The sequence below is a fragment of the Ostrea edulis genome, chromosome 1 (assembly GCF_947568905.1).
Source record: "Ostrea edulis chromosome 1, xbOstEdul1.1, whole genome shotgun sequence".
NCBI classification, from domain to species: domain Eukaryota; kingdom Metazoa; phylum Mollusca; class Bivalvia; order Ostreida; family Ostreidae; genus Ostrea; species Ostrea edulis.
In genome coordinates this window covers 110,794,521-110,814,052 of record NC_079164.1, presented here as the reverse complement: position 1 = coordinate 110,814,052, position 19,532 = coordinate 110,794,521, and the positions used below count along the sequence as shown (strand labels likewise).

The following is a 19,532-nucleotide window of genomic DNA, read 5'->3' as shown; positions in this document are numbered from 1 at the left end:
AAAGTGAAGCTATCGAATAAAAACCAATCTCATAACTCCCATAAGCAATACAAAATAGAGAGTTGGGCAAACACGGACCCTTGGATATACCAGAGGTGGGATCAGGTCCCTAGGAGGAGAAAGGATCCCCTGTTGACCGGCCACACCCGCCACGATCTCTATATATTGATAAGGTAAACGGAGTTATCCGTAGTCAAAACCAGTGTGCTGAAGAACGGTATAACAATCGGTACGAAACACGTCCGATAGCATTTAATCCAATGATAGGTTGTATTGGCAAACTAGACCATAGTGTTATCACATATATCAGGTCTGATAAGTTATACTATTTGTAACACGTATGGTGACCAAGTATGAAAAAATGTTGTTGACAATGATGGCGATAGTAGGTTATACTACATTTATGTTTGTGGTTTCCAATGACCCATGTTGCTGTCTTGGAAACTAAATTATATTTCAAACACGTAAATATATCAGATATTGCTTAGTTCCGAATAGTGAATCAGCTTCCAACTCTCCCTTACTTATATGTTGGAGTTGTAGCGTAACGGAATATACTAAGCTGACCGGAACTTGGTTATAAATTGTACAAGTATTCTCCAAATCAGCCAAGTCCTCGTTTCCGTAATATATTTTGCATTTTGTTAATTCAAACAAGTGCGACGTTGCGATCCTGTGACGAACTGTAAATCCTATTGTGATGAATTAGGATCGGGCATAGGATGTATTATTATCTATCAATAGAGCTGATATGATCCCGATTTTATCGTATGACAATATCATTCTCTACCCAGAGTTCCTCGCGCCCTCTGGCGAGAGAAGGATGACAATACGATACAAGAAACATTGGTGCAGGCACCAAATTTATGGGACGGGAATTTTTGGGAAGTGTAACATCCTTAACAAAATATAAGCCCTTTGGCATACAGTTGCTGCAAATTTGCAGTGCATTTGCGGCAAGTTTGCCGCAACTAGTTGCAGCACATTTGCCGCAAGTATACTTTTCGTATGCAAATTTTCCCTCTGGCACACAGTTTGAGGCAAACTTGCGGCATACTCTTACTGCAGACTTCTAGCACAGTTTGCAGCAAACTTGCGGCACACTTCTGGTACTGTCTGCTCGAAATTAAGGGATCCTATATAAACTGTCATTACAAAAACACAATAACAATGCAATTAATAGAATTTCAAGAACAATGACATTAACATATTCAAAAAAAATTGATTCAAAAACAGATATGACCGGGTTCTTGTAAAATATGTTATCTATCATAGGAACAACAGTAGAAACATACTGGAAAATGACAAATTAAAGGTAAACTTTTTCCAGAAAAAAATAGAAGCATTTTTAAAATATTACATGTATATCTTCAATGTTTTTATGACATCTATAATGTACAGGGTCTGGAAAATGTTAAGTAAAAGCTGAGTTGGTTACATAAAGTCCCATGCTTTAAAAAAAAATGACGAAGTTCAACTTCACCATGCACATGTAAATTTTTCAAAAATGCCTGATCACTTCCGTAAAGACAAATGGACATTTACAATGCTTCCATAACAGCTGTTCAAGGTCTAACGGATGTCAAATAAATGCTGTAAGAGGAGTTAATAGGTAATAGGTATCGTTGATTACACAAAGTAGGTACTATTACAGGAACGCTATTGTCGTTTGCCCACCAGTCATTCACCATTTTATAAACTGTTTGCACATTGTACAACCCGACCAAAAATATAAAATATAATAACAAGATGTGAGAGAAAACTTAAAGAAACTGCAACAGCCTCTAATCCACAAATATTGCATTGTGCAATGTTAAAAAGTTCTCGGTGAAGTCCCACCATGGCCATGAGAGTACATTTTATTTGGAAACTGTTGCATAAAGAATTTCTTTCAACATCCAAGAGAAAAATATCAACCCACTGTGACACTTTTCTGGCGTAAGGTCAGGTTGTGATTTAAATAGAATTTTGGCCGTTTTAGATCAATCATGTCAAATGAAAGTGTTTTAAAATCCTTATTAAACTAGCAAGTGCTATACAAATGATGCTAATGCTAGAATTGCACTTCCAAACAGGGCTAATTACACGCGCCTGATTAATAGGTCAATAAGGCAACTAGCCGTATAAGATGTTAACTTAATTCGCAATACCAGTTAACAGCGGGCTGCGTTCAAGATCGTAGCGGCTAGTCTAGGGGTTACATGTAGGTATGGTGCTTGATTTCTGCCGATTTACACGTCATCGTCTGTTTGTTATTTCGAGGCGAAAAGACAACAAAACGATATTTAATTCACCTCAGAAAAACGAAAAGACAACACATTGTAAAATTGCACAAATTAGCCACCATACCTAGCCCCTAGGCTAGTCGCTACGATCTTGACTATCCAGGCTATATAGAGTTTACGCTTGTCCGATTGATCTATATAATTCCCATCGACTAAATATATTTTTTTACTGTGACGTTGTACGTTAAATTTCTGATTTTGCCAGTTTCCGTAATTTCACGTGGTAAAAATTCTTATATTTGAATAAAATCATCTCTAAATGGAATACATTTTTCACAATGCAGCGCGAGTTATTTCCCCCTGAATACAGGGGACGCACAACACGATGCGGTCCTCAATTCATGAAAACTAATATGTGACTGTAAACTAATTTAAGTCACTGATTTTACTTAAATGTTCATTGTGTGATTTTTTCGTAGGCAATGTTGGGTCATGATGTAACAAATTCTGTAAATATTCGTCATTTACTTATTTAGATCAGGGTCATGGTATTTTTAGCATATCATCAATTCTTCATTAAAAAATTTCAATATTTTGGACGACCAAAACACAATTAGATAGGCAGAATTACATGTGCAACAACGCATGTACATTACATTAGCTGATCTAGAGGGGGGTACTGATGTTGCAACACACACACCCATTTGATTATGGTTTTACAAAGATAGTGCGAGAGAAAGAGAGATATCAGAGTATGGTATCTATATTTTTTCCGGGAACATTATTACTGCATCGCATTGGATATCGGATAAAAATCTAAACTTAAATAGTTAGGAGAGGGGGGATAAACTTTTGTAAGTTTATGTCATCCGACATCGATTTTCACACACTGATTTTCATTATTTTCAACATTCATCAAATTTAATTTGAAATTGGTGGGGCGTTAATACAAATTACGTTACGTGAATTTAGCATTTTTTGGGTCAGACATTGAACTTTTGATCATACATGTACCCATTTGTAAATTCGTTTGTCATTTTAATTTCTTTTTTAAAGAGCGTTTTTATTTGGTAGCTAACCTATAAAACCTAACACAGAAGATAAAAAAAACCCCACAAAATGTATATCATGATAGTAAAAACTTAATCTTCAGGTTGAACCCCCCCCCCCCTCCGCCCCCTTGAATATTTTCTATTTTCTAGATTCGCGCTTTGACAATGTTAATTACAACAGAAACAACTCAAAACCATAAACTTTACAGAAGAGGATCATCATGTGAATATGGTGATGAAGAAGAGGCAACACACACCTCGCACATATAAGGAGAAACAGAAGAAATGTTTCCGCTGTGGATATGAGCATTCACGTAAGGAAAAGTGTCCTGCCATAGGACAATCATATAATTTGTGTCACAACCCAGACCACTTTGCCAGTATGTGCATATCTAAACGTCAACAATTAGACCGACACAAGTAAACTAAGGAAAGTCAGAAACAGAAGAAAATCATCTTAGTGCAGGATGAGTATACAGGTAAAGATAGTACAAGTAAGGAAAGTGACTGGTGGTGGTAGTGGTATATTTATGGGTGTTATACACGATGTGAACTCAGTGACCCCAAAATCTGACTGGACAGTGAAGTGCAAAGTGAATAACAAAATTGTTATCATGCATGTGGACACCGAAGCCATATGTAATGTTGTCAGTCACAGTGTTTTACAAACTCTGAAATTCCAAAAATCGATGCAGAAATCGAATGCCTTGTTGAATAGTTTCAGTGGACATACCATGGAATCTAAAGGACGTATTGTGATACCATGCACATTTAACAAGGACACTGTCAACATTCCATTTGAAGTGGTACAAGTTAAAACAGCAACCATACTTGGACCATAATCAAGCCATGAGATTGGACTAGTACAGAAAATGTTTAGTGTGTCACAGTCGACTATTGACACTGATGAGAACCTCATAGAACAGTTCATACAGAAGAACTATTCAGATTTATTCCTCGGAATTGGCTGTTTACCTGGTAAACACAACATACACTTAACGGAAACCGTACAACTAGTCGTACATCCACTAAAACGCATATTTGTTGCTCTTCGCCAAAAGGTCAAGGACAAACTCAAAACAATAGAACAGGAGGGAATCATTTTTCGACAGTCTGAACCAAAGGAATAGGTTAAAAGCTTAGTGACTGTTATTAAACCTAATGGTTCAGTTAGACTTTGCGTTGATCCCAAAGATCTCAATTCAGCTATAAAGCGACCTCATTATCCTATGCTCACTATTGATGAAATAGTTTCTCGCATGCCGAGTGCCAAATATTTCTCCAAGTTGGATGCAATTTCTGGATTCTGGCAAATCCAATTTGATGAAGAAAGTTCTAAGCTATGTACATTTAACTCACCTCTGGGAAGGTTTAGATTCTTGAGAATGACATTTGGTCTGAACTGTGCGTCGGAGATATACCAAAGTGTGATGTCACGAATGGTGGAGGATATAGAAGGTGCTGAAGTGATTGTGAATGGTATCCTTATATGGGGTAGAACTTTCAAGGAACATGATCAACGACTGAAGAAAGTTTTCGATAGAACCAGATAATATAATCTGAAACTTGGCGCAGACAGATGTGAATTCCGCAAACAGGAAATAACTTATGTTAGCCACGTTTTAAGTAATGAAGGACTGAAGGCAGATCCAGAGAAAATTCGAGCAGTGACTGAAATGATTCTACCAAGTAACAGGAAGGAGATGAGAAAATTCATGGGATTCATTCAATATTTTGCCAAATTCCTACCCAATCTATCTAAGGAATCCGCACCATTGTGACAGTTACTCTCAAATGAAGTGCCATGGCATTGGGATGGAGACAAACAACAAAGTTTCAAAAAGCTCAAGGAGTGGTTACAAACACTCCAGTGCTCACATACTTTGATCCGGAGAAACCAGTTCTGCTTACTGTGGACAGCAGTTCAACTGGACTAGGAGCTGTAATTGTTCAAAGTGGCAAACCTGTTGCTTGTGGATCACGAGCTCTGACCAAAACACAACGGAAATACTCAAAGTTAGAAAAGAGACATTGGCTATTGTGTAAGGTTGTCAGAAATTCCATCAATATGTTTATGGAAGAATTCAAGTAGAAAATGACCACAAACCTCTACCATCAATTTTCCGTAAACCATTACATGGAATTCCAGCTCGTCTGCAGAAGATGGTCCTCAAATTACAATGTTACGACTTGGATGTTACATACAAGCCTGGAAGTACAGTTGCAGTTGCTGATCACCTTTTCAGAAATTATTTGAATGAGACAACTGAGAAGTTAGTTGATGAGCTCTCTGTCAATGCTTTGTCGTACTTACCAAAACACCAGAACATTATGCTGAATTACAGAAAGCAGCATCAGCAGATCTAGAAATGATATTGCTCAGGAAAGCTATTATATAAGGATGGCCAGGGAGACATTATCAACTTCCTACAGAAATAAGTACCTACTGGAATTACAGATATGAACTTGCTTGTATAGATGGTTTGATATACAAGGGTTTACGACTAGTGATACTGCAAGCTTGTCGCAAAGAGATGTTGGAGATAACTCATGACTATCATTTAAGCATTGTATAATGCAAAGCTATGGCATGTCATGTTTTGGCCTTCCATTGGAAGCCACATCAAAAACATCATTTCCAAATGCAGCATTTGTGATTGTCAGCAAAGAGAAAATCCAAGGGAAAGCCTTGTTCCTCATAAGTCCCAGACCGACCTTGGTCAAAAATACCCATGGACTTGTTTGAATTCTGTGGAAACCAGTATCTCATATCAGTGGACTGTTATTCGAAATGGTCAGAGATAGCAAAACTAGATCAGTTTACATCCAACTGTGTTATTCAACACCTTAGGAGCCAATTTGCAAGATATGGTATTCAAGATGAAGCCATGTCGGATAATGGACCTCAATTCGCCAGTGCTGAATTCCGGAAATTCGCAAAGGAATACGAATTCCGTCATGTCACATAAAGCCCTCAATATCGACAATCCAATGGACAAGTGGAGCGTATGATCCGAACAATAAAACACTTGCTTAAAAAAGCAAATGATCCTCACGTTGTTATTTTGATTATCGGAATACTCCCCTGGAAGAACTTGGATTATCGCCAGCTCAGCTATTCTTAGCTAGGAGACTCAAAATAAAATTACCTGTTTCATCAACTCTGTTGAAACCACATAATGCAGAATTGGGCAGAGAGAGCCTCATGACTCGTTAAGCTAAGCGGAAAAGGAAATTTGATCGGCATGTCTCAGCATCTGACTTGAAACAATTAGTTCAAGGAGAAAATGTGATGATCAAGCACAACGAAAAATGGATGCATGGATCTGTTGTGGAAAAGCCTGAAACCCCTCGTTCTATATTGTTGAAACGAGCAATGGTAAAAAGTACCGTAGGAACAGATGTGACTTAAAATCTACGAAATCAGTTCATAAAGGTGTGACCATAGAGGAAGAATTTAACCTGAAACCGTACAGCAGTGAATGTACCTACAGCCCAAGAATCCTGATGAAGGAAAAAGGAACACAAACACTCAAACCAGGCAGTCGTAATCTAGAGAAAGCAAAGGGGGAAGACATGCAGCCGTGAAAAGGTATTCCAACTGGACCAAGCACCGTGGAATCAGGATCCAGATGTGAAGTAATACCAAATTCGGTGAAAACAAAATCTGGGCGTGAAGTGAAAAAGCCATTAAGGTTTCGTGACGAATACGACTATGTGCATTTGTGAAATTGTGAATGTGAATTTATTTTAGTGGCTCAGAAAGAGCTATTCCAATTCATTCTGGAGGATTCCTTGGTGATCAATAATATTAACTGTTAAATATTTACATCTTGAATTCATTATTACAAATGACAAGTCAAACATTTGTTGTTTTCATTATCAGTTGGTAATTGAACATTTATCTTGAAAGAAATGGAGATGTGACATATTTAAAGTACAAGTTATCTATCATAATCATAGTGCAAATTACCTACTACGTAATCTATGTTAGTCAAGCGTTTAATAATATACATGATGATTATTATGATAAGCATCCTAATGAGTATGATTCAATAAACATGTTTCCCGGATACATGTGTTGTATATGACACTATTTTCATCTTCTTGCTTTATATTTCAAATTTTTTGGAGGATTGAAAGGAGGGATAAAATAAAGCGAATTATAAGGAAAAGTTATATAGAAAACTAAAAAAAAAAGAGAACAAAATATAAAACCACACAGACAAAAGACAAAAGAAATGAATCTAAAATCATGAAAATTTGATAATGGAGAAAAGATGAAAATATGCCAGGGAAATGAGAAACATCTAAAATATTGAGGTCACATTAGTACAAAGAGTTGTCATACAGCTTACCGAGCAAATGAAACGATTGAGTTTTACAATATAAAAAGATATAAGTACATTGAACTGTAGTTAATGTTTTGAATTCTCTTCACGATTTTTTATCTTTAAAAAGAAGAGGAACACCAGTGATACTCTACTCTGGCGACATGTACACGATAAGAAATCTGATCTGAATTAATCACTATTTTAGATTTAGCAACAGTGTGATCCTAATGCTGAAAATATCGACAAAAGCTTTATCAGAGATATATACATCTACAAACATAAAAATCAACCACCAAGCTATATTTTCCGCGGTACAAAGATTAGCGAAAAATGGTTCTCATTTGGATTCGTAAATAAATGGCCCAATGGGTTGTATTTATGAAAGGTGAAAATAACGAACAGTGATCAATCTCATAACTCCTACAATATAACACGTGGTGAAAAGTTTGTTTTTGAGGGGTGCTCGTTTGACACAAGTTATCAGTTCTAGCCCGTCTTTTCACAAACAAGCACAATTTTATATCATACATATATTAATTACATTTATATAAAAAAAAAAAGAGAAACATCTAGAATTAAATTATAGTTCTTATGTACTTGTATTCTACTGAAGAAATCTTTTTTTTTTGTTAATGTTACATCAGGCATGTTGAATTGGAGGTTGGGGTGGGCAGGGGCCCTGGTCTCTTATCTTTTTAAAATTTACTTTCCACGTTATTCTTGCATACATACCTCATATTTTTTTTACAAGTTTGATTGATTTGCGCCCCCCCCCCTTTTCATTTTTCAAATTAGTAGAGAAAGGTAGTTGATGTTGGAAGTGCTAAATTGAAGAATACGTGCACTGAACGAAACACCCCCCTTCCTCCTACGAAGTAGGGACGGGGGAAGCCGGAGTTCACTTCACACTTGCGATGAAATTCTTGACAAGTAAGAAAAAATGAAATTTGGTTACCTCTGTCCAAATTTCAATATCCTATACATCGTAGGAGGAGGTGGGTGTGGGTGGGTAGTTCATTGCACGTATTCTTCAATTCATCACTTCCAGCATCTACCACCTTCACTATTACTTTAAAAATGAGAGGAGGAGGGGAGAGGGGCAAATCAGTCGATCTTTGCATGTAGAATATATGAGATTTGTATGCAAAAACGGGAAAGGTAAATTGTAAAAAGGGGAGAGACCAGGGCCCCTACCCAACCCCATCTCCAATCTAACATGCCTGATGTAACATTTACAAAAAAATCTTCACTAGAATACAAGTACATAAGAACTATATTTTAATTTTAGATGTTTCCTTTTCGTAAATGTAATTAATAATGATCGAAATCGCAGCAAATTTGATATTGAATTCCTAGAAAATGAGATAGCGAAATAACGGGAAAATCTATATTGTTGTTTCGTTTTTTCGACTTTTTGTTATTTCGAGGCGAAAAGTCGCTAATTATCGTTTTGTCGACTTTTCGTTTTTGTCGTCTTTTCGCCTCGAAAAGACGACAAAACGCCAAGCGAAAAGACAACAAGTAAAGTTGCTAATTATGCAGGTTTTATTTTTTCTCTTTTCGCCTGTTATTTGTCGTCTTTTTGACTTTTCGTTTTGTCGTCTTTTCGACTTCCTGTTAATTCAGGACAAAAAGTTGCTAATTATCGTTCGTCGTCTTTTCGTTTTGTCGTCTTTTCACCTCGAAATAACGACAAGATGACAAATTGCAAAGTGGTACAAATCAGCCACCACTCCAGTGTATTGTATGAAGCGATTTACATGAGTTTAGAATGCATTTTAAAGAATAAATAAACAGGACTGATATATCGTATAAACATAAAAAACGCCAAAAATCAGAAATACTTTAGACTATGATCTGGTATTTTGCAGATGCATGCACATTTATATATCTATAAATGCACATTAAAATGCATATTTGTATATAAAAAACAACTTTGTACTTGTATTTTCATTAAATTTGTAAATTCTTCTCGGCTGTTGAGCGTTTAGATATATCATTGAAGTGTCTGAAACGGTCGAGAGCTACGTCCCTTTGTTGAATTTGAGAATTGAAGAAATCAGTGTAGATATTTATAATCAACAGATTCCTTGATTAGAGGATTATAGAAGAAAAACTGTTGTATGTATCAAAATAAAATGAATAGTTTGTTTGCATTATTATGAGCACGAGTATGCTAAATTTCTTTTGTATAAACTACGGTATCGATTGTCATTTGAACACTGCAACAAGTGTTATGATTTAGATGTTAAAATAGCAGTAAGGTACCCATGTATCACATACGCCATGAAAGTCTCCCAGTTGTGTGAACAAAGGATCGTTAGACATGATGGATGAATAGCTGATTAGCATAAGTGTTTATTGTCAATAGGTAGTAGAAATAATGTAGCTTATTTAATTAATAAATACCGAAAGCACAGATATAAAAAAAACATGCAGTGTATATGTATATATCAGGTGACATAAAGCATGTATATGGTGAACAAGTGACCAATGTGCTCACTTAGAGAGAAGCAACCAGTGACCAATGTGTGCACTGTGTGACAAGGGTACGCTTGATAAGTGGCAAGTGACCAATTTTCTCACTCTATACCGAGTTATGAATAACCAAATGCCGAGTGAGCAAGCCTCCATCTAGTCAAGTGGCCAATTAGTAGGACAAGTTGCTAAACATTTTTTGTTAATATCATTTGTAAGTCTTTAATCTATCACAATAGACAAGTGTATGGCAAATCTGTATATGTTGCATTCATTATTTTTATAACATTGTAAGGCTCGGGCAACCGAATACGATCCCAATCACATATGCATTTGCATGAAAGGTGAAGATAACGAACAGTGATCAATATCATAACTCGTAGAAACAATATAAAATAGAGCTTTGGCTAAACACGGACCCCTGGATATAACAGAGGTGGGATCAGTTGCCTAGCAGGAGTAAGCATCCCCTGTCGACCGGTCACGTCAATCTCCATCACTTGAAAGTTTATCATAGCATAATGGTGTTTGCACAAAACAAAATAATGTAACCACATAACATTTAAGAGATAAACAGCATTATTCAGTCAACAGTATGGCATGTCAAACGTTGCAATATTTGATTTTTTCCATTTGTATTGTATCACTTTCCATTTGTATTATATATTTTTTATTTGCATTGTATAAGTTTTCATTTGCATTCTATAATTTCCATTTGCATTGTCAATTTTTTTTTCATTTGTATTCTATATTCTCTATTCATATTGTATAATTTACCATTTGCATTCTATATTTTCCATTTGAATTATATAATTTTTTCGTTTGCATTGTATAATTTCCATTTGCATTGCAAAATTTTTCATTTGTATTGTATCCGAGGGATTATTTATTTTGAAGTTGTTAGGAATTTAGTTTAGGTCCCACTTATATTTAGCCGTCAACAGCTGTAGGCCGGTGACGTACCACAAATAGACGCACAGTGGCGTAGCAGTGGGAGTTCTTTAACGTGCCAACGCCAGTAGCAACTGCTTTTAAGATCACATTAATTTACGGCGATTCTCACTTTTAAATAGCTATGCGTTTGGCGAAGTATTAGCTATATTTATGTTTAAGGCGTGATGCTGCCACGACACGAGCAGAACTCGAACATGCGACCTCACGGCTACATACCAAAGGGTATATCACTGAACTACCGCGACCGGTTCCATATAGGACTAGTTGAACATACATGTATGTAGCTAGCAATGACGAATCTTGCCGGGTGACCCCACTCCCTTCACAAATATGATAGTTTGTTTATTTTGTATAGAAATGTCGACAAAAACATGAATGTACGTTTTATTTTGTCAGAACGCACTTTTTTTCAGTGGACTTCGCCCTCCACCTGCATCCACCCACCAAGGCTTTGCCCTGAAGTCACTAGGGATCTTAAGACAGTCCTCAGACATCCAGCAGTTTACTGCATCCTTTCATTCAGAATTATCTAGATCGGCCTGGGACTAGTTTGAACGTGATGATCACAATAGGCGCATAAAAGCAATTAATTGAGGGGACGGGGGTGTCACGCCATTGCATTGAGCAACTACGGTACATTCCTGTTAAACGTGGTTCCTGAACTTGACCTCTTCAACATCTCACACATTACCAAATTCGATAAACGATAACTCAAGATTAATCCAATGAATAGTTGTAACAAACCAAGCTCGATGTTAAACCCAAGGGTCAAAGTCTCCCGAATCTACTAAATTCTGACTAAATGAAATGTGCATGCTTTTCTGGACAGTTCAATAAAAATAAATCATGTTGAGGGAGGGGAGCTGGATTCTGCATGGACCTGGTTGCGGTAGCTCAGTAATATATTGTTAGGTTTGTGGACTTGTGGACGGGAGATATTGAGTTCGAGCCCCGCTCCTGCCATTACCGCATCAAACCTAATAAGACATAAACATAGGTAGTGATCTCTCTTTTGCCAAACACTCGGTATCTAAAAGTGAGAATCACTGGTCTTTCCGAAATGGCCTTAAAAACAGATATCCTGTGTTGTGGCAGGTGTTGGCACGGTAAAGAATCCGCATTGCTACGGCCCTGTACGCTAAGCACATCTACAGCAGTAAACAATTCTCAAAACAACGTTAAGTAATTAAATCCTTCGTAAGAAATCAAAATAGACAATCCCTTGGATACAATACAAATGAAAAATTATAGAATAGAAATGGAAAATATACAATACAAAAGAAAAATTATACAATACAAATGGAAATTATACAATACAAATGAAAAATTATGCAATGCAAATGGAAAATATAGAATGCAAATGGAACATTATACAATACAAATGGAAAATATAGAATACAAATGGAAAATTATACAATACAAATGAAAAACATCAAATATTGCAACTTTTGACATGCCATACGCGACACAATCCGTTCATATTGACTCTAAGTGGAATATTAACTAGACTAGTTTAAAGCACGAGACTGAGTGAGCGTAATGATTTTTAAAAAAAAAATACAGCATATGTGACAAAGATCTCGCCAAGTCACACCTCGGATTAAGATTGTGAACGTACGTACATTATCATCCCAATCTAGTGGTCTCCTAGCTCAAAAATACAGTACACCGTACAATGTTGATAAAAGGCAGGGTAAGACGAAGTGTGACGTCGTGTCTATGTTTCGAAGCACATCAAAATACGACTGTCACCGAGTTCGTTTTATGAAACAAAATATTTTACGATTTATAGTTCTAAGCAATAAACAAACGGTGATTTAGTAAATAAATATAAATATAAGAATTGAACAGCATTTTTGAGCTGTCCATGGTCGATATGAACGAATTGGGATTTGAGGCAAATTCTCTGGTAATCGCGCACTCTTAACCTTCTGGTATATGAAGAGTTGTCTTTCCTTGTACATTGAGGCATTTACAGATGCATATAGAATTCGGACACCTCTGTTTTATCTGTAATCGTTTTATTATACAATTATGTACGATGTTTATAATCGACTTAAAAAAATAATGAAAATAAAGTAATCACATTTCAATTATTTTAATTTTTTAATATTTTTGCTGATCACTACATTTTAATCATTTTGACAATATTAACTATATATAGTCTTTAAAATACACATATAATTGAAGTGTTCTCTCAGAGCAAGTTCTGAGTAACAATTGCGGTTACAGCCAAAGCAATTACGATTATTTAAGGAATGGATCTAATTTTGACCTATGTTATACGATATAATGTAAATTGTTAACGCTTCTTTTAATCCGATTCGCTTCAAAATTAGCTTCATTCCTTATAATTTGATGCAAAAAGTCAAAAATACACTGTACAAGTCTTCATTTATACAAAAAAGTAAACTATCACTGAGAAATAGAAATAACTTGCATTGCGCAAGGATTCACTTATCAACAGACTGAGGAAGCGTCGAACGAGAAAACCGCCATCTATGCAAAACTGGAGCATGTACTTTAAATGCAAGTTGATGTTTTCAACGAATCCTGATATAGAAGATATGTGTGAGCTACCTATGTAGGTTTAGTGTTTACTGCGCAGCGCAAGATCGAGTTTTGAGACGATCCAACATAAAGTATCGGAGAGTTGTTTATTTTTATTTTTATAAACCTAAAGCCGACATCACACAAAATACGTCATGCATCAGAAAATGCTTCATAAATTGCGGTTTCCTTACTTTATATAAGTTTTAAACTAAATTAGAACTTACCATTACCATTACTTATGCAGAATTGTCGCCTATTAAATCAGACACTGAAAAATATAAACAATTCACAGAATGCGATCCAGATGTCACGTGACATCATCTGGAATATGTACATTTTGTAATACATGACGCATTATATGCTTTGATAGGCTGATCAAGCAATCCCCAAAGTGAAAATATATCTTATATTTTATAATGAAACAGCAAAGTTGCAAGTACTTATACCATTATTCTGCAAATGATATCGTTGTATCAGAATTAGTATCCTACGAGTTTTTACTGTTGTTGTTTTGTGTAATTATATGTGAAAAAACTATGTACGTCTTGTTGAACATCGAGAAAAAAGTATTTTATTCGGCACGGTTTGTTCTCTTGATTTTCTATTTCATAGAATGCCTACGATATGAATTTTCAAATAAAAGACAGTGCCGTTTTGGATTGTGAAGGGGCCGTATCCCTATACCAAGTTACATCATACAATATACACTTTTTTTTCCAGTGTGTTCAGCCAATCAAATTCCGTGTTACAAGTAAAACTAAATTATAGAAAAATAAATGCAACTGGTGAGGACAAGGTTATAGTGGGAGAAGACAGTGGATATGGAAATATAAAATTATATCGACATAACGTAACGATTTATCGACATAATGTAATGATGTAACCACATAACGTAATGATGTAACCACATAACGTAAGGTTAATTTACACTGTAAGGCAGTAACGGCGTTCCATAGGCGCGGATAACCTAAAAAATGGGACCTCCGTTTTTATGGTCATATCCGAAAGGACCCATGACTTTCATTTGCTTTCAATGTCGGGCACTTGGTGAAGAAACAGTCGCTCCATGGTTTAAACGTCTTAGGCTTGGCATGATTCCCGGATTGAAAATTGCTTTATTTTTACATGAATTTAAGGCTTGTGTAAACAATATACGAATTTCTCAATTGAATTAAATTTCACATATCAAGAAAAAATCAAGACTATTCACGAGCATATCCTATAATGTTTATAAATCAGATTTTTACTTACCGGAATTCCACTGATTGGAAGAGCATTGTAATAAATAAGATTCATTTTTCAAAAGAAACGCAATGATATAGGATAAAAGTTAACTTTACTATGATATGTGAACTTCATTTAGAACAGGATGGATATTCTATTTTTTTTTTAATTCAAAACTTACTCGCTAATGCGATTTACCCTGATCGAAATATCTTGCAAGCCCTTTTTGATATTGTTGAAACCCATCAATCAATCAAAATGTAAGTTTTAGAGTACTGTTCTTTGCCCATATACATATCTAAATTTCACACAAATATGGGTGTTGTTAAAACGCCCCACATATATACTTACATATAACATTTAGTTGAGCTTGGGATGACTGTTTTGGTGTATCTCCATTTATGTTGACTGCAGTACAATGTAACCTCCTCCCATTATCCGTTCTTTGATAGGATGACGTAAGATTACTGGTCACATCGTACAACAGGTTATTCGTTGAAGTACTCGATGAACTTTCACTCACGACCACGCCGTCTTTGTACCACGTTATGTTTGCTGCTGGTCTGGCAGCTTTTGATACACAGCTGAAGGTGAAGGACGTTCCTTCAATGACCTCTACACTGGACGATGGTGACAGTGTGATACTACTGACGGGCACTGAAATAATAACGTTTTACAATAATCATCACTACTACCAGTACTATTATTATTACATTTTAACAATATAGTGTTCACACTCAAAGCACTATAAGTAATTTCATTTCAAATGATCGTTTCATCTATAGTACCTACCACCACTTGACGAGATACTTGTACATCTGTTGTTTTATTTTGACCGATGTTATTACCACGTAACTACTCATTGAATCATTGAAATTTATGATTTTGTTCCTTGTTACCATGAAGATGGCAGCATCGATCTATGTAACGTGATTTTTTAGAGATACCAGGTAGGTATTTAGGCAAGTCTTGATAAATATTCTAAATAAACGCGGTGAGTTATTTTGGCGCACAGGCTACAATAAACACTTAGATAAAAATAAATGTCCTAAGTGAAGAAATATTTGATTTAAAGTACAAAACATCACTATATTAGAGTTCACGACAATCTTTGTGTTTATATAAATACACTACATGTCAAATGCAATGTGTAACTAGTATGAACCTTTAAAAAGGTGTTGCATAGAAGCGGCAACTTTTCCTAATCGGATCTCCGTACCAGGGGCCCGTTTTACAAAACAACTTGTGACAAAGTCGCAAGTCTTAAATTGTATTGCACAGTTATTAGTTTAAATGAATGAAGTAAAGCTTTTCTGAGGCTTTAATTTTCAACATTTAAAAAGAAAATATTTTGCATTTGGAGCGTATGATCTTACGAAAAACCCGGAAAATTCCATCATGTTAAGTTGGTCATAAGTCGTAAGTTCATTTGTAAAACACACTGCTATTTTTAAACACTCGTGACGTACATGTAAAACTGGGGCCAGTTGCACAAAAGTTAGTTCAGTTTAACTGATAGTTAATGTCAAGTTAACACTATATACATGTTCAAGTTAATGGTAAGTTAACTGTCAGTTAAAGTTAACTAACTTTTGTGCAACTGGGTCCAGACCTTTATCCCTATATAAACTATTATCAGGTATTTGTCATTTGAATGTCTTTAAGATTCCCCAGTATTAAGGACAAACCTTTAAAGACATACATATGAATACATAGTCTAAACATACTTTTTTGACCGTCTCCATATCAGTGAAACATTCGCAAGAGGGACATTAAACAATATACAACTAACCAACTAAACATATTTTTTAATCGTGAAAATCAAATTGTCTTATGTTTTCCTGTGCATCAGACACAATGTATACGATTAAGAGTGTTTCAGATATATAATACCCTATACTACTACAGTCTAAAAGATCTTATACATATAAAAAATATTTCCCCTATTTTGTATACTTTGTTTGATATACATAACTTATGCATACCACGAAATTCATTATGTAATTCATGATGGATTTTAGTACCCCCCCCCCCTCTTTCTGATGCAACTTTAAAATAAAATGATCATCTTCCTGACAATCAGTAATCTTCATAACCCTGTAGAAATATAATGAATTGAAATAATAAAATAAAATAATAAAACCAAAGATGAAAAATTCCTCTACAATACCGCGTTAGATTTTCCCGTCGGTAAACAATGAAGCTGCGTTGCAGTAATGCATCTTTGCTACTGTTGGAACTATCAAATAAATCTGGCAAATCGCTCATTTGATCACTATTTTGTCTTACAACCCAAGATATTCAAAAAAATTAACACTTTTCGCTGCATCAACGATAAAACGCAGTAAAAACAAATGCTCATTGAAAGTGCGTTAAAGTGTGTGATTGTGGGGAAGGGGGTTAAGTTTAGAAAGAAAATAGACATAATATATTTAGATATGTATTTAGGAAATGTTGCTGCTGTTGAGGCCTATTAATACTAAGAGTGCTAAGTAACCGTGTCAAATGAATGCATGTCATATCTATAAAACTTTCATGCACTAGTAGACTGTTCAAATATTATCGATGCATCAGTCTTGACGAACACGCTTAAAGTCAACATGTTATTTTTCTATGAAAGTTATCAGCACTATTACAAAGCTGATGCAAATATTTCCGGTGTTTGCAAATCTTGATTTATGTTCATCGAACTAAGACCGCGGAACATTAACTAGGAATATTGGGGGATAAAGTGGTGTTGATTGTCATATGTTACTGTCCAGCCATTTGACATCACTAGAAGAACACGGGTACAGGATTGAAATGTTAATTAGTACAAATTCAGCGTTGGGGACAGTGGTTTTAGAAATGCATTTGTGATTATTGAATACTTGTTGGAAATTGTAAAAGATTGTAATGTGTTTTGTAGGTTCGACCACGAATGAAGTAGATATATATATAATTTTCCTTACTCTACTTGGCGTATTCTACTGATTGGATTTAAATAAAATAATAGAACAGAATCAATAATAATCAACAACACAATGATTTAAACTGATCTTCTATATTTATCTGGTTTTTCTCTGTTATCTCTCTGTGCTTTGAGCCTAGGTCTGAAACTTACATTTGAGCCTTAGCTCCCAGACCTATTTCTAAACACTGGGTTTCAAACACCCTATTAATACACTTTGCTCCTTTTTATTCAGCAAGAATTTATGATACCCAAATGGTCCGTCTTCAGCAATTTGAGACACCGCAAATGAGTAGTCATAAATACCTTACCTCCAAGCACGTCTTCACTATACGACGACTTCTTCCAGAATGAACAACCGATATTGAATAAGACCTCTTTATATAGTTTCCCTAAATCTGCTGAGTCAGATCTAGATCATCTTAACGTTTGGAACATTGTCCGAACACAGGAGATAACATATGATTAGAAAAGAATAATTCAACCTTGATTATCTAATTTGCATATGATTAACTTGATCAACGGAATTTCACTACAAGATCATAACAGTCCCAAAAACATGATTGTTCGTCACTTTGCAAATATAAATAGATAAATATATTTTGAAAACAATTAAAAGCAAAGTCAAGTTGAAGTTTTCGAAGAAATCCTCATTAAGGGAATACAATAATGCGTTAATTTACTATGCTTGTAATTTCAAAATATTCCACTCTGGATTTTTCTTTTCATTAAGATACATGTACATCCGAACAATAAAAAGGTTTATCTACATGATGTTATTGATATGATTTACTAGTACCTTGTACAAAGATGGTGGAACTTATATCAGCATCTCGACCCTGAAAACTCCTCTGACAGTAGACAGTCTGGTTATGGACAGGATTAAGCAATGTTAGTTTGAATTTCCATGGAGTCCCAAAATCACACTCTAGGAATGCATCATTAGTGCTATTTAGACATGACTTAAAACCTCCTCCTCCTGTAGCATAACTAATTTTATTTCCCTCACTGTTGGTATAAAAGAACCGATATACTCCACTAGTCTGGCCTGATTGACATGTCAGCACTAAAGATTGTCCCTCTCTAACTGTAGCAGGACTCTGTGGAGTTAACGTTATATCTTGACCTGCAAAATATGATAGAACAGAAATTGAAATAGCAACGATGGTATTACGCGTTTACCGTTATTCTCCATAAGAGTGTTGTACTTCCAAAGTCAAAATGAAAGTATTCTAAGACTTATGATAAAAGGTTTGGGATCAATACTGTATGAAAATGCATCAGATGAATTTAAAGTTATTGGCAATATCAACTTAAAGACAATTACATATAATGTGAAAATTGTGTAATTGTGGAATTTTATAGACTTCTACTATTAAACCAGGATGTTTCCCATTGATTGATAAAAAGGTAACAATATTGAGAATAATGATACTTGTAAAATCTTACTTAATCTGAAATTTATTTCATTCTCTGGAAAAAAGATTGCTTTCTAATTATTTTAGAGGTGCATGTATTGGAAAAGTTTGAGCATTTGATAAGTTTTTGTTTCTAATTCAATATGACATTGCGAAATTAAATATTACTTATAATTCAGAATCATTATATCTAGTGGAAACTGCATGGCGAGTGCATTATTTGCATAAGTTGCCAGAACAGAAAACATGTTTTACAATGTGTCTAAACATGTAATTATAATTATAACATGCACTTTGACCAGATAATTTGTCATTAAATTCAAATGAAAAGAAAAATCTTCGAA

At 35.2% G+C, this 19,532-nt stretch overlaps 1 protein-coding gene across 2 annotated transcripts in view; it reads right to left on the bottom strand.

Annotated features, from left to right (window-relative positions):
* The window catches only part of LOC130051329 (hemicentin-1-like), a 485,422-nt gene that overhangs the window by 460,166 nt on the left and 5,724 nt on the right, over window positions 1-19,532 (bottom strand). For both annotated transcript variants that reach the window (XM_056153294.1, XM_056153293.1), the window contains exons 2-3: window positions 18,570-18,896; window positions 15,172-15,477 (exon numbers count right to left, since the gene is read on the bottom strand). In XM_056153294.1, the coding sequence (XP_056009269.1) occupies window positions 15,172-15,477; window positions 18,570-18,896 (633 nt within the window). The remainder of the gene's footprint in view (window positions 1-15,171; window positions 15,478-18,569; window positions 18,897-19,532) is intronic.